The 24,433-nt window shown below is 38.1% G+C and overlaps 1 protein-coding gene across 2 annotated transcripts in view; it reads left to right on the top strand.

The window, feature by feature from the left end:
* Positions 1 to 24,433, top strand: part of epha4b (eph receptor A4b) — a 361,017-nt gene that overhangs the window by 317,628 nt on the left and 18,956 nt on the right. For both annotated transcript variants that reach the window (XM_073040810.1, XM_073040809.1), the window contains one exon: positions 19,801 to 19,862. In XM_073040810.1, the coding sequence (XP_072896911.1) occupies positions 19,801 to 19,862 (62 nt within the window). The remainder of the gene's footprint in view (positions 1 to 19,800; positions 19,863 to 24,433) is intronic.

Here is a 24,433-nt window from a genome sequence, read left to right as displayed (position 1 = left end):
ATTAGTCACTTAATTTAGTAATTTAGTTAGGTCCAGATATCTGATGCTAATTGAGTTCCCTTGCAAATCATATAGAATTAAATATACAACTCACTTGAACTCTTTGTTGGTATTAAAGCTGTTGAAATGTCAGCAGAATTGCAAAATTTTTCTGAGGGGTATTCTCCAAGGAGCACCAGTGTTGCTTGAGTTGAGGCCTATGTAGTTCAACTTCAACCTACAGGCAAAGTTAATGGAAGAGAGATCATTACTACAATCAAATATTAAGGACTTCAGTCTTCAGATGAAGTCCAAAAACTAGGATCTGATACATCTTGCTGTCCACAATATACACGTGGATGCTTTGTTGACACCCTTGGGGAGAACAAAAAGATTATCCAGCAGGAAAATGTATGAGGCATGGCATTTAAAGAAAGAAAGAATGATCCCTGCAATTACTAACCAAAGGCCAAGAAGAATTTCTTCTCAGCTCCAACAGCTATAATCATAAACCTTGCCAGATCGAGGGAAATGTTGCCTCTGCAGCCACTATAGAAAGAGCCTGAATTTTATTGGGAACAAGGTCTAGGGTACTTCATTCCTGGTAAGATTATCCATAACACCAGTTTAAAACCCAGACTGAAAATGACCTCCTTTACCTGGGCAAAGATTGGAAAATGTTGAACAAGGCACGATTCAGGCAACCCACATACTATGGAGGAATTGTGTTCCTAGAAAGTAATTTGTGGCATAAAGTTCTATAATGGTAAATCCTGTTTTCCATTGAACTGGAGTATTGTTCCTATCACATGCCTTTTCTCTCAACAGTAATTATCATTATCACAGCTGCTTGTTTACAGCAGGAAGCCATTTAAGAGATTACCTTCTCAGTTTCCAAAGCAAATCTCCTAAGTGGTCATCAGCTGTATTTGCAGACAAGGGCATTTGAAAACACTCTAGCAAGTCCCACAACTTTAATTCTTACAAAGAGCCTCTCTCTAGCATCTGACCTCTGAAACATCAAGTTTTGCATCTGTGAAAGCCCTTTTACATGGCCGTTTAGTTCACAACTTGCACTTAAACTTGCTGGCCCTGTTTTAAACATGTTGAGAGTAAATAATATGGAATATGTTTGAAAAATACTGCTACTGGACAACAAGATGAACCTACCATGTTAAAATAAAGCCATGTTATCTGCACCTGCATTAATAAATGCAAGTTGAAAAGATATATAAAAATTGAGAAAATTGGTACTTTCTTTTGCCTTTTGTATTTATTTAACTATTTGTAATTAATCCCCCACATAAATATCATAATATTTATTGAATTTTTTGGGTAGTGAATTCCAAGAGGACAATTTTTTGTAATCTGATGACTATAATCTGTGACAACTCACACAAAATGCTGGAGGAACTCAGCAAGTCAGGCAGCATCTATAGAAATGAATAAACAGTCGACATTTTGAGTGAAGACCCTTCTTGATTGCCTTTTAGTATTTGCTGGAAGTTTCAGGAAAAAAATAAATGGGAAGAAGTCACAGTGGTAGTGAACAGAAAGTAGCCCTCTACCTCAGCATGCCCATGTTGAACATCATGTGTGCATTTATATTAATCACATTTACCTGCATTTGGTCTGTAGTCCTCAATGCCTTGGCAATTCAAATTGACCTACCCAGTTTGACATGGCATTCCGGATTCTAACCACCTTCAAGATTACCCAGATCCTCTTCAAAACTCTTGTTTACCTTAAACTGATGCCCTCTAGTTTTAGACAGCTTTGCTAAGAAGAAAAACTTCCTAACTTTTACCCTATTTTCTCTCCTCATGCTTTCGTATATCTCTGTCAGGAACCCCTATCCACCTCAGTTTCCCCCATTCCTATAATTGTTTTAACTAACCAATTATCTCAGTAGAGGGACATCCATTGTGTGCTTACTGTACACTGTGGTTTTAATGACATAGGGAGTTTTCACTGATCATTATCTTTAGCAAAACTATTGCTTTATTTTAGAAGCAAATCTTAATTACTGAGGAGGAATCTGATTGCAGTCCCCTCCGCATGGATATGTGACATGTTTTGAAGGTGATAACGTGCAGAATTGTAATCATTAGCTGCCCAATCTCCCACCGTTGCTAATGATCTCAAGCTCCACAGTAATACTTGATATCCTCTTGAAGCAAGGGAGCATAAGATAATTAGCAGTTTTGAAAATGCCAAATCGACACAATTACTGATCATTAAGTGATATTTCTGTGGCATCCTAGGCTCAAGTCCCTTCAGATTACTCAGTACCATTAAGTAGCAGCAAAGTGCACAGAATCATAGGAAATCCATCATTACACAAGATTACAAATGATGAATGTTACAATGCTTAATTTCAGTCTCATTTATGGTTTGGAATTCAGACTTCAGGGATTATTTATTAAAATTTGAAACCAGAACCACAGAAACATTTTTTTTCTAACATAATCAACCTCCTTTTTCATTTAAAATAAAAAACAAAAGAAAGCTGAGAACTTTTGGTTAGACATGCAGCACATGTTCAGGGAAAAACAGAATCAGTAATTCAGGCCATGTTAGTCTTCATCCTGTCTACTAGCATTGACTAATAATAGTGCACAATTGAAGCAGTGCTAGAAGTTCACTGGAACCACATTCCATAATCATTGCCTAATGTGTGGAACAATAACATCCGTAAGGTGCTGTTGAACCAAATGGATGTTTCATCCAAATATCATCCAACTCTTCCTCATTCACCATGTATTATTCCTGTCCTTGACATCGTGCCATGAAAGCTACGTGCAAAAGACAATGCACTCACTCAGTTTTCACCCCTCATGAAATGAATATTAGATTTATTAGAAGGTCCACAGGACACTCAGATTTATTTAGGAATAAAAGGCCGAAATTGGCCCTCAGAGACCTTTGCTCCAGATTTCCAGTATCTGAGGTCTCTTGTGTCTCCCTGAAATTGATCATTGCCACTGGTAACTCAGCAGCCAGTTCAATAACGTGCCCAATTTTCTTTTGGCCATTGGCAGTGAAAAGTTTCTACTTACTTTAGCAGCAAGAACTGTGTCTTGCAACATTGTGCTGACATTCGTACATTGACCTGGCTTAATGCTATATCCACTTTCTTCAAAATGTATCAAATAATGTTAGTTATTTCAAATCAGTTCTGCCTTGTAGAATTATTGTTAAAATAATTCTACAGAAGTTTAACACCAGCCCAATACATTTGAACAGGAAGTTGGCCAGTTAAGAGAGTAATTTTACACAGAGCATTGAGCAGGACAATTTTGACAATCCAGATCAATTGTGCTAATAGAACCAGTATTTACTGACTTTCCTCTCCTCAAGAAGTAATTTGCAAAGCCCTTCCCGCAGGCTAGCTTGGCATTCTCCTCCTGTGTTTTTAACTAGTTAGTATATGCAGAAATCAATTAAATTTACCACCCAGGTCAGAGTTCAATATATTTACATAATTGTGTTTAAGAAGTCTCAGTTTATTTTCTTAGAATTATGTTGGCCTGCTGTTTAAGAGAAAGTCATTTAAATATCCTCACTGTTGGTAGCCAATAAAGCAGATTTATGGCCCAGAAATCCGAGTGTCCTCTGTACCTCCTGTGCATCTGAGGCACAAAGTGGTGAGAGTTGCACAGTGACAATCAGTTGTTTGGCGTGTGCATTTGGGATAGGCAAATATTTGAGATGACCACCAAATGGGCAATAGCTTGATACGGATTATCCCACTGATAGTCTTCAGAGGAGCTAACCCATTTTTAGATATCAACTTATATAAAGCTGTTGAACATGTTGGTTGTTTACACTGTTTTATGAGAACCATGTTATTTTTTTCATGCAATGCCCAAATATTTTAAAGCATCAAACAATCTGCATCTTCACTTGTTTTAGTCTTGATTTTAAAGCATGAACTGTGGCTTATACAGCAATTGAAATAATTCTGGAAATAAAAAAAACAAGCAAAATGAAATAGTATTGCCATAGTGTAGATCATTCAGCCCATTGTTGCTATACTAACTCCTTGAAAGGGATGTACTGTACAACTAGCCTTCATCCAGTACAGCCCTACATAATTTTCTTCAAGTATTTAAACAAACATACATTTAAAAATTATTGAACTGGATCCTTTCAGGCAGTGCTTTTTGAACTTCAACATCTTGCAATATAAAGAGGATATTCTCCAGTCTTAACAGCTTCAGTGCCTATAGCCCCTCTAACTGTGTCTGCAGAGACTGACCCTTCTTCCACTGGAAACAATAACTCTATCAAAACCCTTTGTTACTTAAAACTGATCAGATAAGTCTTTAATCCCAACACCAAGGAGAATAACCCCAGTTTCTAATGAAGAGCCTTCAATCTGAAATTTAAACTGTTTGGTCTTCCACAGACAGTGCCTGATCTGCTGAATGATCCCAGAATTGTCAGGTTTTATTAACCCCAGATTCAATTGTTTGAAAATTATCTGCCTCATCCTGTGTGAATATTCCATAATTTCCACTGTACATTGTGAAAGGTCCTGACACTTTGTAAAGTGATTATTCAGAGATTTACAAAAGACATTCCTTGTTTTTTATGCCTTATGCATCCATTTGGAAAGGTGGGGCTCCGGTTTATTTGTACAGAAATGTACATCATTTGAATGACAGATTACCTTGCAGATTAGTTGTGACATTTTCAATGTTTGTCTCTGAGTCTCTCTCCTGGGGATTGTAGTAAGTGTCAGTTTTGGGTCAGTGCTAACACTGAGTCTGAAAATTCTGTGTTCAAGCTCATCATCCAGACTGACATTCCATTATGTTAGGAAGGGAGCCCTGGCCTGTATTTCTGATTTTGGTATTGCTACTTGAAGTTGATGCCACATTGCCAAAAATTACTATATTTTCAGAAGTATTTAATTGGGTGCCCCAGGGCTTTAAGTGAAAGAGGCAGAGGGACACTGCCCTTAAATTACTGGAGTATTGATCACGAGATATTTCAAATCTTGCTCCTATGGTTGGGGAATTTAAATTAATGGAATGACATAAGCAGGTAAATAAATAAGACAGAACATCCAGAGCAATAAGACAGGCAATAAAGATGATCTCACTGACAATGTCCATGTCCCGCTAAGGAGTGAAAAGAAAACAGACTTTTGAAATAAATGCACAATGAGTGGTCTTCTTGGAAAATATAAAGGACATGTTGCTATATTCTTTCCATTAACTATCTTGTCCCGTATCTGATATTGAAATGGTCCACACACTGTCTGTTGCAATCCACCTCATATTGTTGCTGAAACTTTTGTCCATGAGTGGGAAAGAATGTTCGTCCTCATCTGCCCATCAAAGTAATTTACCACAATTGAATTTCTGCAAGGTTTTGAAGTGCAACTCCACTGAATTGACTGAAGCATCACAAAATATATATATATATATAGGAAATTGAAGTAAAGACAGTTTCCAAAATTGTTTTGATAAAATCTTGCCAGTGTTTGGGTTTGCCTACAAAATTACCCAAAAAGCCAGATCACATTTTTGATCTTTTACTGATCATTTTGATTTCGTGGGGCTTTGAGGAAGCTCTTAAAATAATCTTTCTTTGGCACAAGAACCCTAATAATGATAGGTTAAAACCTTTGTAAATTTATATTCATATCATACTTTTTTTTGTCCAAAAAGAGGAAGGCAGCATTCCAGAAATTGAGCCAGGTGACATGGAGCATTTATTAGTGGGAAGATATCAGAGAAACAGCAGTATAACACAAGTTCAAATTAGAAAATAATATAAAACACTCCAAAGTAGTCTATTAATTCCTACATGAGATTTACCCTTGTAAGATGCGAAAAGTTCTCAGATAGTAGGGTGAAGTTTCCATAGTGGATTTTTTTTAATATTGGTACTGTGTTTTGCACCTTGGCCCAGAGGAACATTGTTTCATCTGACTGTTTTCATGTGTATTCATGGATGGTTGAATTGAATGACAATTAAACTTCAACTGACTTATATTCCAGTTCATAGGGGTGGCAGTGTAGCATAGTGGTTAGCACAGTTGCTTTACAGAGCCAGTGGTCACATAACAGGGTTCGATTCCCACTGCTGTCTGTAAGGAGAGTGTACATTCTCCCCGTGTCCACATGGGTTTCCTATGGGTGCCCCATTCCCTTCCACATCCGAAAAATGTACAGTTAGGTTGAGGAGTAGTGAGTTATGGACAGAAGCATGTTGACACTTATGGGCTGTCCTGCCTATAATCATTGGGCAGTGTTGGTCGTTAGCACAAAACAAAACGTTCTTTGATATACATATGACGAATAAAGCTAATCTTTACTCATACTTGTAGCCTTCCACTGAAAGTTGGAGCAGCATATAGGTGATGTTGGTCAGAAGTTTCCAAGCTAGATTTTAAGAGCAAAGGCATATTTAACCAATATAAAAATTGCATCTAACTGCCCAACGGCAACGTTCATCTGCAACAGAGATGTAATTTATTTTCAAAATAAATTAGACGTATAGCCCATAAATGTTAGAAAAAGATCAACAAAGGAGTTTTAAGAGCTAGTTCTAGTCCTAATCCAATCAAATCAGTAAAGCTAAATTATATTACCATCAATTTTCAGGTCTAAATTGCTGTTTGTTTCCTGTGTAAAAATGACATTTGTTCAATTTTTGATGTGGGTCAGCAGTTTATTTAAAGTGACATAATTGTATCCCATTGAGATAACTCAGTGAGCCTCTGAGTTGCGAAGATCATACTTCTAATGCCCGATCTGTTCAACTAGCTAATCTCAGCAGGCAGAGTAGTTTTCCCAAGCATCTTAGCTCAGGGATGCAAATCAGCTGAACTTATTGATTGCTTGATCTCTAACCGGCACTGAGAAAGAGCAGGTTGAGGCTCAGTTAGGATGCCCCTTTCTATAGTCAGGAGTAACCTGCTGACACTCCAGAGGCTTGCATATTATAATAGCCACTGGGCAAGATGAAACTTGTAACCCTGCTGCTGTATTTGAACAGGAAATCAATGTCCTTTGGAGTGGAAATACGAGGAGAAAATGATGTGAGAAAGAAAATAAAAACATCTTACTGATATTAATGTATGTTTGCATTCTCTAAACCATTTAATTTTGAAAAAAAAGATTGCATTTTTAAGAACATCAATAGGTATTTAACTTTATTCAATTTTTAACCTGAAGCTAACACAACATTGTGTTCTAGTTAACCCTCTATTGAAACCTTTCTGTAGCTTCTGTTTGCTATACAGCTATGACACATCCACTGTCTTAAAATACAGAATGCAGAGATACTGAAAGAAAAATATAGTCTTCTTCTCTGATATAATGCTGCAGTTTATATTGTGTAGAGCTTTGCGCTATGCTTTTACTAATAACACTTGCTTCAGCAGTCTCTGTCAGTGACCACTACGCCAGATGATCACTCAAAGGTGCTGTAGGAACTCAGCAGGTCAGGCACGCCTCTGGAGAGGAATAAACAAGCAACATTTCAGGTAGAGCCCCTTCGTCAGGACTCAAGAGGAAAGGGTGAAGAAGCCAGAATAAGAAGGTTAGGGAGGGGAAGGAGTACAAGCTGGCAGATGAAACCAGGTGATGGGGAAGTTGAGTGGGTGGGGAGGATGGATGAAGTAAGAAGCTGGGGGAGGGAGTGGTGATAGCTGAAGAGATAACAGGTTGAAGAAAAAGGAATCTGACAGGAAAGGGCACTGGACCATAGGAGAAAGGGAAGGAGGAGGGGCACCGGAGGGAGTTGAGGAGAAGAGAAATGCTGAGAGAGGAGGCAGAATGAGGAGTGAAGGAAGAGAGTAGGGGGAGGGCAGAAAAATTACCAGGAGTTAGAGAAATCAGTGTTCCTCCAACTTGACTGTGACCTCATCGTGGCAGCAGAGGAGGCCGTGAGCCAACTTGTCGGGATGGGAATGGGAAGGCCAACACCTTCGCCCAGTCCACCACAAAAAGCACAAATTCCTGGTGGCCACCCATTACAATTCAATTTCCCATGCCCATTCCAATATCTCGGCCCATCACCCTATCTTTGTTCTTGCTGGCGATCAAGTCAAGGCTCTACATACGGCAATACCCTCTAATGCAGGGGTTCACAAACTGCAGTCCACGGAGTTTAATGGTAAAGCTCCATGGATATAAAAAAGGTCGGGAACCCCTGCTTTAAGTTTTGTATGCAATCTAAGGAGTGGAGGACATAGTATATTATCCAAACTTGTATGTAATTTTATCACATATTGTTCACCACTAAGTGTTTGTTCAGTTCTTGGACAACCTGCTCAATTTATAATTGACACCAGTTTTATGCTGAGTTATCCAAGATCTCACTGTAAATAAAGACTTTAAATGCAAATTACATTTATCACAACCTCCAGATGACCTAACAGTATGTGCAGGGATGGGTGTAATATAGGAAGTAGATTGGCCAGTTTAGGAGCAGCACTGCGGCATTGCAGCCAGTGCAGTTCCCAGCATGTCTGTATTTCTCGCCTCCGGCACCATCTCTGCAGAGTTTGCATGTTCTCCTCGTGGACTTCCACCAGCTCCACGTTTCCTCCCTCGTTCCAAAGGTGTGCTGTTACGTTAATTGTCCACTCTCACGTTAGCCCCAAGTGTAGGCATCCATCAATGGAACACAAAACAAATCTGGGGAGATGATAGAATAAGAGAAAGTAAATTGAGCAATGGGGGGGGGGGGGGGATGCAGAAATAAGGAGTTAATGGATGGCTCTGCCAAAAGTTCCCAGTCTATATGTAATACAATAATAGCATATAGATAGCATTATCAAGATGGCTGAAGTTAAACGTAATTCCCATGATTAAGTGCAGTACTGTATGAAGACGCTGGAATGTGTAAGGGGAATTACACTTTCTATAAATCCAGAAATAAATATACACATTCTTGCACCACCCACAGCTTTTCATGCATAAAAATCACATCTGCCCTGCTGAAATACATTGACTGCAGTTCAGGCTTCCTGCTTACAGAAAAACAATATGTTTGTGTTAATTTACAGCATAATGATTCTCTTTTAAATCTATTTGACTAAGTGGGGAAAAAAAGCGTAAGTCACATTCACAGTGCAAGCCTAGGTTCCCTTTCCTCCTGTCTCTACTGTCAATTTGAGAACATGGTGAACCTTATAAAGTTGACAGTGTAAATGTCAAGCTAGTGACGGTCAGCTTTCAGAGAGAGGAGTTATTAATCAGTTATATTTACTGCTATTATATGTTTCAATTACAGTACATACAGCATTGTAGCATTCAGCACAACCACACATGCATTATAAGGTTTCTGTATGAAAGCCACAGGCAAGACTCCCCTTTAGCGATTAAAACACTGAAAATTACCTCTAAATGTTGCTCACTTGCTTGCTAATTATTCTTATCCCAGATCAGCACTGCTAAAACATTTCTGTCTGTGGGAACGTGATGTCCACAAATGAGTTTCCTACATTACAATGGTGATTACATTTCAAGTACTTCATTGTCAATGCAGTACAAAATGTAATTTCAACCTATGCAGAAGTTGGTGAATAATAATGAACGACGGACAGTTAGCATAATTTAATCAGTGGATTAAGTCACTTTGAAATGTTAAATCCATATCATAAAGTTATATTAGTACTGCAGTGCTATATATTCTATCAGCAATTTAAATGAATCACCTCCACTATAGAAATATGAATACAGCCAGGAAATTCTATCTCTTCTGTTCAATGATGCATATAATGGTGACTGATGAAAAATTCAATTGAATTTCCAGCAAGCTAGAAGCTTGGCCACCGTCAAACTGGGAGTTATTCCCCTCATCCGTGTCGCTGGCAGAGACTGATTTGTCAACAGCGTCCCTTCGAATGAACTTGCAATGATTGCCTGTCCTTATCCCATCTCCAAGATGCCAGATCGATCTAACAGCTCCCCACTTAGAGCTCAATTCGTATTGAAGGTAGCGGCCAAGCCTCCAGCATGCATAAATTCGATCGGCTGTTTCATCAATCACTGTGATAACTATGTCACAGAATGTAACCTCAAGCATCGAACCTTTCAATCTTTTCCAGCTTTGCAAAGAAGCTGGACAAGAGGCTAATGGATATTTAATTTATAGGGGAAGCTGTAGCTTTGCTTCCCTTTTCTAAAAAGATGGAATGTTCCTCCTTTAGTACTGATAATTCACTTGCACGATGCTGACCCAACATGATGGGAGCTTAAAACTCAGAGCCCTTTCATCTTGCTCTGTGGTTATTGACCATCCTGGTTTCTGACACAAACCAGCATTATTGCCTTTGGGTTCAGGAAATGAGAGCAATCTGTCATGCCTGACAGTCTATATTTTCTACGTAATAGTCAGACAACCATTTCTTGTAAATTTAGCTGTAACATTGTACCTGTTGTCCTTCCTGTCTTTATAAAGATAGATCAGTAATGATTTTAAAGCAGATAAGATATTGATTCATTTCCATGCAGATTTTATCATGTTGTAAAACAACGTCAAGAATCGTCTTGATGATGCAGAAACTACCAAATTATTTTAACCTAAATAGATAATGGAAGGAACTGCTTTCATAAACTACTGAACATGTGAAAAAAACACAATAATGTTATATTGTGCAACCTTTTACAAATGTTTTCCATTGTAGGGGCACACCCAAAGAGTTAATATCCTTCTTTCAGATGTAGTCCTTTTACTCTTTATAATCTTGTCTGTATTATAACAAAAATTTTGAGAATAGAATAAAATCGACACAAAAAAAAAGTAATTCAATCTGTCACATCCTTGTCAGCTCTTTGAAAGGAATCCTGTAATGCTATCAATTTTTATTTTTTAATCCAATTCCTATTTAAAATTATCAACCCTTTAATTTAGTGCAATCCAAATCATAACAACGCTGCATTAAAAGAAAATTTCCCCTGGTAGTTTAAGCAATTATTTTAAATCATCATTGCCTGGTTACCACGTTAACAAGAATAAATTATAGAGACGATGCACATTTTAACCCTGATTTGTAATATCCAGGAATAAGCAGAATGTCTGAAATGAAAGAGTTAATGCAGTGCTCAGGAAGATGAAAGTGCAGTTTATCCTTGTCATGTCACTATTCATTTGGTATTTATTGTTAAGCAAAGACAGCAGGACATTAAGATTTAAAATACAATATCTGGGAGGGCATTGGGGAGGTTCTCTATCAGTGTTTACTATCTTTCATTTTAATGATGACGGCAGAGCTGATTTATTTATTTTTACTGAAGCATTAGATAATTGGTAATATTATTTATTACCGTAAAATCAGATTCTGTTTTCATTGTAAGAATAATAATAATCTTAAAATGATGGATTTCACTATTAATCTGTCTGATATAAAGTACAATGCTCACTAATAGAAAAGAAATGCTTAACATTTCTTTTCAGCATCTCATTTTAAGCCTGCGATGCTTTATTTTATTTCCAGTGTTAAAATATTTCTGACTCCGAAATGCCAGAATCCATACAGCTGGGATAATAAAACTGTAACTCCTCCCCTTTTTTCCTTACAGATAAATATATAAATGTAGACTTGCTGTCGTCCGTGAGCTTGGGATAGGATGGCCTGTATGTTTTTACAGCCAACAACCCTGGGGTATTCAAAATTTTCCACTTTTGGAGCTGTGCAGGTGTGCACACTGACTTCAGTGGAGTGAACACTTGGAAGTATTTCACTTCACTGGTTTATAAAGATGAGTATTGGGGAAATTCCGACTGCCCTTCCCTATACGTCCTTTCATTTTGTAATGTAGCACTGTCATAATGCAGTAAAGAATAAATTTTAATGCTTTTATAATCAGAGTGAAGACACTTGCTGGTGACATGAAACAGAATGCATAAATATGAGTGCATCCAACCCTTAAGTATGGTCGGAAAACCAAATTTGTAGACAGTTGGCTCTTTGCTTAAATAATCACATAATACCTTGAAAAACTAATAACTTTTCTTCAAATTCAAGAGCTGACCTGTTTTAAAATGAATCTTTTATAAATTGAACTTTAAAGAACAACCTTCATTTCAAAGAAAGCTTGGGGAAAATTTGGTCATGCATGGAATAGCATGACATACAAAATGAGTCACATCAAAACCCATCATTACATAACATGCATTAAAGATTTTAAAGATTAGCTTTATTTGTCACATGGACATTGAAAGAGACAGTGAAATGAGTCATTTACATCAATGTCCAACACAGTCCAAGGATGTGCTGGGGGCATCTCTCAAGTGTCGCCATGTTTACAGAGCTAACATGACATTACCACAGTTTACTAATCCTAACTGGTATGTCTTCAAAAAGTGGGAAGAAACTAGTGCACCCTGAGGAAACCTATATGGGCGCAGGAAGAATGTACAAGCTCGTTACAGATAGAGGCAAGAATTGAACCATAATCACTGGTGCTGTTAATCGATGCACTAACCATCTAAAACAAAATCTTTAAAAACAACCCTTTTGAAATCAAAATTTGACCTAAGTACTTTCATTAGGATTTACACTCATTAAACATTTTGATTAATAGAATTTTCATATTTCACCTTACTGAAGCCCATGTTATTGTGTCACCAACATTAATTTGACTTGAAAGTTAATTGGGTCTCCTTTCTGCTAGTGTATTAATTTAACTGGTTTAGAGTGAGTAGTGTTCTGTTGCATAAGGTCTTTGAAGTGCTGTGCCACACTGGGTGGTAATGTATGCAGATACATAGGCAATGTAAGATTCCAACCTCTTGTTGGTAAATTGAAAAAAGTATTTCAAATGTAGTCAAACTTAAGCCCAGTGGGGAGTGAGCTTTACAGTACTATAATTTACAATTTCTACTGTAATCTTGACAGAGCTGAAGGTATTCTTCAAAATACAATCATAGTGTCATAAATACGAGGAGGAGCAGGCCAAATGGTCTCTTACTCTGTTCAGTGAGTTCCCCATTCCTGCCCAATTTTCATAATTCTTTGGTTCCCCTACTATTCAGAGGACATATAAAACCAAACTGGCACTGTATTCTTCATTTTATGTTAACTTTAACAGCTATGATTGAGCTGTGCTGAGTTTGATCAAAACATGATGGAAAATTATTGCTTTCACATTTTCTGTATAAAAAAATCTGATATTATGACCATTATAGTGCTCAGAATCATCTTGCAACAAAGCAGATCTGTCCCTTTAAATGAGAGGAGTGATTTTGCATGTGCAATTTCCAGCAGGGAGTCTCGCTTCCAGATGCAAATGTTGGAAAATGATGCATCCATTATGTTTTGTAATTCCAAAACGTAAAACTAATTGAAAGAAAAGCATGGGAGCCAGGGAATAATGTGTGTACTTCATTTTCACTTCTAGTGAGGCACACTGTTATGATGTGGTGGTGTAATATCGTATGCCATTCACACATATACATATAATCTGTAATGAATTGTCCAAGCTGAATCAAACAGTAGATATAAACATTACTCAAATATCACCAAAATATTAAATACACAACTCTCCTCCCTGCTTATAAACTCCAAATGAAAATAGAACACATCTCAAGTTATATATACACAGTATAGTATATGACACAACTACGATATAGACATCCGCAGCAGAGTAAATATTAAATTGTCCCATTCAGTACTAAAGAATCGCTATTTAGGATTTCATACTATTGTGGGATAACATCATTCCCAACCCAGGAGAGGGGCATGTTACTCTGCTGGGCAGGTGAGACTTGTGGCTGTGAAACAATCTCAGGATCTAAGGCCTCCTCCATGCTGGTTGTAGAAGTTTGCTCTGGGACTGTAGGAAGTGGTTCTAACAGCTTTAGATACCTTTCTTCTCCTTCATTTTCATTGAGCACTATGTTTACCTTGATATGTTTGAGTTTTCCACTGCCGTCCTTGAACACTGCTGTGGAATCATCCAGTTCATTCGTAATGTGCTGTGTCAATGACGTGGATGATCATGGTCTTTCCATGACCATGATTGTCCTTGGCTAATTTCTCTACAGAAGCGGTTTGCCATTGCCTTCTTCTTCAAGACTAGTGACTCCAGCCTTTAATAATACTCTTCCTACCTGGCACCATCGATGGCATAACCAGAACTTTTGATATGCACCTGCAGCTCATAAAACCATCCACCATATACACCCATGGCGTCACGTGACCCTGATCAGGGGTCTAAACAGTTGTTACACCTTGCCCAAAGGTGACCTGTAGGCTAAGGGAGGGAAGGAGTGCTTTACACCTCCTTTGGTAGAAATGTATCTCCGCCTACAACCCTGCATCATCTAGTACCTTCCTTAGTTCACTTTTAGTTGACTGCTGTGCAAGGAATGTGGCATGCAACTGGTGGATGATCCACTTATGAAACCTAAAGCGTTCTGCATTCAACAGTGGCTTCAGTTCTATATATTCCTACAATATTATCATGATATCCAGCAAAGCTCATTTTAGCTGGTTTGGTTGGAGCAATCAAACTTCTACACAAACTGTATGACTTTCCATCCAATGCACTCATCAAAAAATGGCACTCGCTTTTCATTGACTATTTAATTTGCTTCAAACTACTGCTCAATTCAATCAGTATACAATACCTGGTTATCTTTTGTGTAGTTGAACGCACCTATCTTTTTGATGTAGCCAGCCATTTCTGTTCTTTTTTTAAAAAAAATAAGATTATTTTTACCCAGTACTCACTGTTTATGAACCTGTGAATTTCCTCCATTGTCTGTCTCTTTTTAACTCTAACATCTCATTAAACTTCCAAAGATAATGTGTGCTACATTTTTTTAATTCGAACATCTTGCTGGGCTTCAACAGGTAGTGAGTTGTCTTGGTTTTATTTAAAACTTTTGCATTGCCATTGTTATGTTTTATAATGCCAAAACATAAGAACTAATTTTAAGAAAAACATGGCAGCCTGGGGATAATGTATGTATTCAATTTTTTCTTTTAGTGAGGTACACACTTATGATTTGGTGGTGTAATGACATATGCCATTCATGTACTTTTACACATAACCTGTAATGACTTATGTAAACAACAAAGAATGCTTAATCAAACAATATATCTGCAATTTTACTCAAATATTACTGAAATATTAAATACACAACACATGCACATGATAAAGTCAAGGAAGGGAGCTTATAATTTTCTGCATCTAGCAAGCACTTAAAGTACAGGCCCCTAGGGAGCCTCCAAAATATCCATCAGAGGTTCACTTGATTATTGATTCCAGTACAACATCCTCTGACCTTGAGATGGCTTCTTGAAGCAATACCTTTTCTCAGTGCATTGCTAGTAAGAAAGCACTGGGCTATTTAATAACCCTATAAATATTTACAGCCTGTTGGAAACCTTGATGTATTTATTTCATGTTCTTTCTACATTTCACAAATGCAAAATGAGGAAAGAAAGGACTGGTTGTCCAAGGGCACAGTGCGGCCCAGATGAATCAGCCATTCGAATTCACTGCATTACACAGGGCAGCAGAAAAAGGACACCTGAAAAATAAAAAAGGAATTTTGATGGTTTCTTTTACACTTCTGGTTGATCTGTTGGCATTATATGTACTCAGTGTGAAGTTGTCGAAGTACTTTAATAATTTGCAAGCACAGGTGATCTGCAGCCTTTGCGTAGCAGCTGACATATTGAAGTGAGCTAATGGTTCTCATCAGGGCCTTCCTTCACTGCTTGCTCTTTTGATTGGACCAATCCATCAAGCCCATCTTCCACAGGCTCGCAAATAACTTAGACAGGAGCTCATTAATATTCATGATTTTATGGACATAAGAATTCTCAGTAGATTGCCAAGTCTAATTACCTGCTGACATTTATTGAATGCTTTGATTAGTGCATATTGTAATGAATAGAAAGCATGTGGTAGACGACAGGAAAGGAAGCCAAGTTGCCCACTGTTGTCTTAGTTAGACATTGCCACAGAACAAATGTAGAAGATGCTTGCTTTTGTCTTGATGCATGGCAGATGGCAAGTGAATAAAAGGCAAAAAAGAAATGGCTCCAAATTTACCATTTCATTCCTATATTGGTAGTCGCAATAACTTGCCCATAGCCGAAGAATTCTGAGGAAACTTGCAGTATAAACTAAATCAAGGTGTAATCATTTCATTAATGCAGTTGATGATTAAAATATTAACTCCATTTAACCAGCAAGATCATATTTGTTGCTGGTAACTCTCACTGGAAAAATTGAAATATTTTCTTAACTGCTTGTTTCCTGCTTTGTTTTTAAGTGCATGTCGACCAGTTTGGATTTATTCAAACCAATAACCACTTCCTTGTATGCACAGTAAGGAACATTTCTGCAGTACTTAGTGGGACTGACTTAAAACTTTTAAACTCATTTTGCTGTCAAGTAGTATCTCATTCACAAATGATACGGATGTAATTTCTTCTAAATAGCAGCTGGAAGGGCAAGAATAGTAAAATACTTGTGATTTTCCATTTGGCATGTGCAGTTTACATGGTGGTCTCATTAATTCTCTCAGTTGTCCATCTCAGTACTGGTTCTGTGATGATGAACGCAGATCCATCCTGTTCTATCAGTGCTCTGGCACCACTTTAAGGAGCACCAATCAGTCATCCTGGCATTCCATGGGGACTGTTCTTCAAAGGTTCCTCTTTCTTGAGAAAGAAAGGAGAATAATGCTGTTTGAGGTTTCCATAGCAGTTCAGGGAAGAGAAACGATCTATTCATTCCCTAGTGTTCTGAAGAAACCTTTGCCATTTGTGTACTGTAGATATTTTGGTTTTGATTTTTTTTATATTTGAACCCAGTTTTGGCTATGTCAGATCATGAACACTAAGCTGATCTATATTCATTCTTTTTCCATCTCTGAACGAACTCCTTCTCAAAATGTATCAAGAGATACAGATTGATGCACAATCCTTTAGAAGAGCTTTGGAAGAATTTGATTCTGTCACATGTGCTCAAGTATTCAGAATCTGTATATTGGACTGTAGTTGATAAATGCTTGGAATTTTTTTTATTAAATGCTGCCATCTAATTGTTAGATTTTCAGCAAAACATGAATTTGTCTGTATCCTTGACGTTCATTGTTACAATGCACATTACTGATTTTCTGGCCAAAATATCAATTTTGTTTGTGGCCTGAAACTATGCTCTAAAGAGAAAGCTTTATAGACAATTTGATTTGACAGTCATCCATTATATAATAAAATCTGGACAGATTGAGATGAGAAAATAACTAGAACAGAGAATGTGGAATGAGACGGGGCCATGAAATCTCATTCCATTTTAAACTAGGATTCAGTTGAAACACTTCCATCTCATGACTAAGCTAAACCTAGGTTGACACCTCAGTGTAGTAAAAGATTTAGATTACGTTTAGTTGTCATGAGCGCATCAAAACAGACAGTGAAATGTGTCTTTTGCATCAAATCAGATCTAGAGAGGATCTACTGGGCAGCCCGCAAGTGTCACAACACTTCCAGCGCCAACAAAACATGCCCATAACTCACTATGACTAATCTGGAGGAGACCTCAGTAGTCACAGTATGTTGAAACAAAGCCTCATCTACTCACACAGTGGCTTATAAAAATCTTTTAAGTCAGGCATGAGTAGGGTAAAGGTAGTTGGAAGTTTTGCACAACATCATTACTAAAACAAGTTATCTTGTCATTTATCTGCTTTCTGATTCATTCGTTGTGGACCACTTCAGGAGAAACTTAGAATTTTGGATTTAAAGGAAGATGACCAAGTACAATTCAGTTAGCTTAAGGCACAGGTAGAGTTTGCAGATAAATCCAAATAACTTTAACAGAGGTTCAGGGCTTTATGGTGTACAGTACAAAGGTAAATTGCAATAGAACAATGCAGATCAGGCAAAATATTCTTTACAAAAATCATCCAACTATGAAGATGAGGTGATCTGTCCTCTATTGAACAGTAGAAAATACCACTGCATTACATTACAAAGGATCAAATACATCTGAATTAAAATGAAAGGCTATTGACCTGAACATTATCTTCATTTCTCTTTCAACAGCTGACTTGCTAAATATTTCCAGCATTTTCCATTTCATTTCAGATTCCCAGCACCTGCAGTATTTTACTTCCAAATTGTAGAGATTGATGAGTTGTTTTAAATGAAGTATCATCATTACATAATGAATCCCTTATACCGGGGATAAATACGATTCAACGAACATTACAGTTAAATTTCTCCTTTGTACCCAAAAACATAATAAGTGTACTCTGATTTTATTCAATCAATTTGCAGTTGTTTTGGCAGAACATTCACGAAAAGCCTTTAAAACCTGTTTCTCCCCCCCCCCCCCCCGCCCCCCCATGGTCAGAGATAATAGCACAGAAGCAGATTCATTCACCCCACTCATTGCACATCTGTAGTTTGCACTATTACTTTTTAATGCACAATTTGTATTTTTTGCATCACAATGCTCACTGTATTTTGTATTTGTTTTTGTATTTTAAAGTATATATTTCTGAGTGAGCAGCCTTGCAAAAATAATTTCCTTTGTGATAAATAAAGTTTTATCTTATATAATCTTACCTATATAATCAACCATAACTCATCTTTTTGGCTTGGCTTTCCAACTTTTGATCAGCAGTTTGAGGGTGGAGGATGAGAATTGGGGCAGTCACTAAACCTTAACCCTACACAGATGCATCTTTTATATTGACCACAATCGTCTTGTCCTCTGTTACGTAATCCAGTTGTGACCTGTTTCCTTTCCAGGTGATTGAACTTGTTTTAGTAATCTTATGACAATCTCTCAAATTATGAGAATCAACGTACACTAAATAGGTAAATAAATATTTAATTACAGATGTTGGTGCAGCACACCAGGCAGTGCCTATTGCACTTTGAGGACATTTTCAATTGAAATATTTAACACCATAAATTGTTTATTCCCTGGAGTTCAGGAGAATGAGGGGAGATCTCGTAGAAAAATTCCAAATGTTAAAAGGCCTGAACAGATTAGATATGGCAAAGTTATTTCCCATGGTAGGGGAGTCTAGGACAAGAGGGTATGACTTCAGGATTGAAGGACGTCTATTTAGAACAGAGATGCGGAGAAATTACTTTAGTCAGAGGGTAGTAAATTGTTGCCACGAGCGGCTGTGGGGGCCAAGTCATTGGGTGCATTTAAGGCAGAGACAGATAGGTTCTTAATTAGCCAGGGCATCAAAGGGTATTGGGAAAAGGCAGGGGAGTGGGGATGACTGGAAGAATTAGATCAGCCCATGATTGAATGGCGGAGCAGACTCAATGGGCCGAATGGCCTACTTCTTCTCCTATATCTTATGGTCTTATAGCCTTATTACATTTTAATATTAAATATCAGTGAGGCCTAAATTAAGATTAATGGAATCTAGTAGGAGGAATACAATAGCAGAGAATCTCCTCTACTCGATTCATAAACAGACTTTAATTACCAATGCAGAACTGATTTTAATGATACACCATGGCCTCATATTCCTTTGAGCCGTAGTTATTATTACAGCAATGTTTTATTCAAGATTCAAAGCAAGAGTAGATGGGGATTTAAACATTGACTGTGCCAGTATCTGAGAAAAAATATCTTGTACTCACTTTCTGTTTTATGTGTATACATGTTTTAGGATTATGCAATCCCAATGTGGCTTGGAGCCTCATCGCTTGATAATGCTTAAATTCATTCATTCTGCATGCAATCAGGCAGATCAGAACATAGAATTTGATTATGCTGTCTCACTAACAAGAAAAAATAAACCCGAACTCTTAGATTGTACTGGTTTATATTCACTGCTGTTTTCTTCTTCCTTTAGGCAAACCTGTAATGATAATAACTGAATACATGGAGAATGGATCTCTCGACTCATTTCTGAGGGTATGGCCTGCTATATAATTAATACAATGACATTTTTTTATTATTGAAGTGATAATGATTCACCCAAAGGAGAAGCTAGACTTTGCCTAAGTAATTAAAACAAATGAAAATGAATTGTTACAACTAGATGTTTCCTGTTTAATTTATAAATCAAGAAGGATATTTGAATATGCATACATTTTGCCCTAACTTCTTTCCTGAAAATTGTATAGCATTGAATTATATTGGTACTCAGTTATAGCTTTCCTCCACCATTGTTACTTGCTGCAACATTTGGAATAATGGAGTGAATTCAGTCTTTCATTTTCATGTCCTATCTGGAATTTTCCTCCTTCCACTCCTCACCCCCAAAATGATGATTTCAGCTTGGTAATTGTTGAGTGAGCATGCTCTGCTCTATTCAGTTAAGTTTTCCTTTAGATATTTTGTTGTTCAAAGTAAATTTATTATCAAAGTTTATATATGTCACCATATCCAACTCTGAGAATCGTTTTCTTGCAGGCATACTGAATAAATCCAGTAACAGTATAGATTGAATGACAGACTGGACCAACAGGGCAGGCAACAAACTGCGGAAATACCAAAAGAAAAAAAATAGAAAGAATAATAAATAATTAAGCAGTAAATATCAAAAACATGAGATTCCTTGAAAGTGAGTCCGTAGGTTGGGGGAACATTTCAGTGACGGGGCAAGTGAAGTTATTCCCTCTGATTCAAGAGCCTGATGGCTGAGGGATAATAACTGTTCCGTGGTTGCGTGAACAAATCCCTGAGGTTTTTATGCCTTCTTCCCTGATGACAGCAGCTAGAAGAGAGCATGACTTGTGTGGTGGGGGGGGGGGGGGGGGGTGGTGGTCCCTGAGGATGGATGCTACTTTATAGTGATAACGCTCTGTGTTGTTGATGGGCTTTACCCGTGATGGACTGGGACGTAACTGCTACTTTTCCATTCAAACGAAAAGGTGTTTCCTAACAAATCGACTTGGGTTTAACAATTTAAAGATGCTGAAACTCTTCCATTCATCCTTTGACTGCACAATTAGCTCAAGTTACCATCATGGCTCTATTGCCATGCACCATCCCAAGCTTAAGACATGAAAGAATTATGCTTTGAATTAACATATACACTCAATGGCCACTTTATTAAGTACACCTATACACCTGCTCATTAATGCAAATATCTAGTCAACAGCAAGAATATGGCAACTCAATGCATAAAAGCATGCAGATATTGTCACAAGTTTTAATTATTGCTCAGACCAAATATCAGACCACAGAAGAAATGCAATCTACATAACATTGGATGTGGAATGATTGTTGGTGTCAGATGGGATGTCCAAGTAGCTCAGAAACTGCTGATTTCCTGGGATTTTCATGCACAGCAGTCTCTAAGAGTCTACAGAGTATGGTACAAAAAAGGCATCCCATGAGTGCAGCTCTGTGGGAAAAAAATGAGTTCTTAATAAGAGAGGACAGAGGAAAATGGCCGAACTGGTTCAAACTGACAGGAAGGCGACAGTAACTCAGATAATCACATGTTACTACAGTGGTGTGCTGAAGAGCATCTCTAAACGCACAACATGTCAAACTTTGAAGTGGATATATTTTCATTCAAATATACAGTAAGCTGGTTACAATAGGACAGGACAGGAGTGAGATGTATATATTTATTTATTGACATGCAGTGCAGAATGGGTCCCTCTGGCCCTTCAAGCTGCCCAGCAACCTCCAATTTAACATTAGCCTAATAGCTGAATAATTTACAATGACCAGTTAACCTATCAACCAGTATGTCTTTTTGGACTGTGGAAGGAAATCAGAGCACTCAGAGGAAACCCAGCACTCCCAGGGAGAAAATACAAAATTCTTACAGACAGCAGTGGGAATTGAACCCAGGTCATGTACTGTAAAGCATTGTTGCTAACCACTACCTTACTGTTAACACTAAAGCCAGTGACTTTCTATAATGACATCCAAATTTAGTCTCAAATCAAGATGTCACTTCTTTTTCAACCTTCCATTGTTTAAGCTCAAGTCAATTACCACAAAAAATTTAACAAATTCAAGACTTTAATTAGAAGTATGTGACTCTAATACCCTTCTGGAATTTTCCAACCTAATTTAAATATATAGGAGGCCCAGGACTAATAGCAATGTTGCAGTTAGTGTTTTGATAGGAATGAGAAAAAGAGGATAAGATGAGAGATGGTATTGATCATATCCTTCACTTCAAATCTTCCCCTCTTGTTTGGAAAAGGGCAGGTATTCATGATTTCTGATGTGGACAGTTTGACATCTGCCTCACTCAGATGTGTGAGCCAAGGGTTTTAGTGTGAGTTAAGTATGCAGCCAGATCTACAGTCAGGATAGGTTTGAGAATCAGATTTAGTGAATTATTATCACTGATATGCAGTACCTATAAAAAGTATTTACCCCTCCCCTTGGAAGAATTCATGTTTTATTGTTTTAAAACATTGAATCACAATGGATTTAATTTGGCTTTTTTGACACTGATTAATAGAAAAAGATTTTTTGTGCCAAAGTGAAAACAGATCTCTACAAAGCGATCTAAATTAATTACAAATATAAAATGCTAAATAATTGATTGTATAATTATTCACCCCTTTCAAGTCAGTATTTAGTAGATGCACCAGTGTCAGCAATTACAGCCTTGAGTCTGTGTGGATAGGTCTCTATCAGCTTTGCACGTGTGGACCCATTCTTCTTTACAAAACTGCTCAAGCTCTGTCAGATTGTATTGGGATCATGAGTGAACAGCCCTTTTCAAGTCTAGCCACAAATTCTCAATTAGATTGAAGTCTGGCCTCTGATTTGGAAACTCAAGGATATTAACTTTGTTGTTTTTAAACCATTCCTGTGTAGCTTTGGCCTTATGCTTGGGGTCATTGGCTTGCTGGAAAACAAATCTTCTCCCAAGTTACACTCCTCTTGAGCACTGCATCAGGTTTTCTTCCAGGATTTCCCTGTATTTTGCTGCATTCATTTTTCCCTCTACCTTCACAAGTTTTCCAGGGCCTGCTGCAGTGAAGCATCCCCACAGCCTGACCACCATGCTTCATGGTAGGGATGGTGTGTTTTTGATGATGTGCTGTGCTCGGCTTAAGTTTAGTCTGATGGCCAAAAAGCTCAACTGTGGTTTCATCAGACCATAGAATCTTCTTCCATCTGATTTCAGAGTCTCCTACATGCCTTCTCTAGCAAACTCTAGCTTAGATTTCATGTGAGTTTTTTTCAACAGTGGCTTTCTCTTTGCCACTCTCCCATAAAGCTGTGACTGGTGAGGCACCCGGGCAACAGTTGTTATATGCGCAGTCTCTCCCATCTCAGCCACTGAAGTTTGTAACTCTTCCAGATTTGTTATAGGTCTGTTTTGACATTGAGTGTGGGTCTTCAGGCTTCTGTACCTCTTACCCAATGGTAGCAATGAGAAGAGGGCATAGAAACATAGAAAAACCTACAGCACAATACAGGCCCTTTGGCCTACAAAACTGTGCTGAACATGTCCCTACCTTAGAACTACCTAGGCTTTACCCATTGCCCTCTATTTTTCTAAGCTCCATGTAGCTATCCAGGAGTCTCTTAAAAGACCCTATTGTTTCTGCCTCCACCACCACCGCCGGAAGCCCATTCCACGCACTCACCACTCTCTGTGTAAAAAAAACTTACCCCTGATATCTCCTCTGCACCTACTTTCAAGCACCTTAAAACTATGCCTTCTCGTGCTAGCCAATTCAGAACTGGAGAACAGCCTCTGACTATCCACACGATCAATGCCTCTCATTATCTTGTACACCTCTATCAAGTCACCTCTCATCATCCGTCACTCCAAGGAGAAAAGGCCGAATTCACTCAACCTATTCTCATAAGGCATGCTCCCCAATCCAGGCAACATCCCTGTAAATCTCCTCTGCACCCTTTCTATGGCTTCCACATCCTTCCTATAGTGAGGTAACCAGAATTGAGTACAGTACTCCAAGTGGGGTCTGACCAGGGTCCTATATAGCTGCGACATTACCTCTTGGCTCTTAAATTCAAACCCACGAATGATGACGACCAATACACCGTTCGCCTTCTTAACCACAGAGTCAACCTGTGTAGCAGCTTTAAGTGTCCTTTGGACTCAGACCCCAAGATCCCTCTGATGCTCCACACTGCCAAGAGTCTTACCATTAATACTATATTCTGCCATCATATTTGACCTACCAAAATGAACCACCTCACACTTATCTGGATTGAACTCCATCTGCAACTTCTCAGCCCAGTTTTGCATCCTATCAATATCCCACTGTAACCTCTGACAACCCTCCACACTATCCACAACACACCCAACCTTTGTTTCATCAGCAAATTTACTAACCCATCCCTCCACTTCCTCATCCAGGTCATTTATTAAAATCACAATGAGTAAGGGTCCCAGTACAGATCCCTGAGGCACACCACTGGTCACCGGCCTCTATGCAGAATATGACCCGTCTACAGCCACTCTTTGCCCTCTGTGGGCAAGCCAGTTCTGGATCCACAAAGCAATGTCCCCTTGGATCCCATGCCTC

Source organism: Hemitrygon akajei, chromosome 3 (assembly GCF_048418815.1).
Source record: "Hemitrygon akajei chromosome 3, sHemAka1.3, whole genome shotgun sequence".
NCBI classification, from domain to species: Eukaryota; Metazoa; Chordata; class Chondrichthyes; order Myliobatiformes; family Dasyatidae; genus Hemitrygon; species Hemitrygon akajei.
This window is presented reverse-complemented; position numbering and strand designations above follow the sequence as displayed.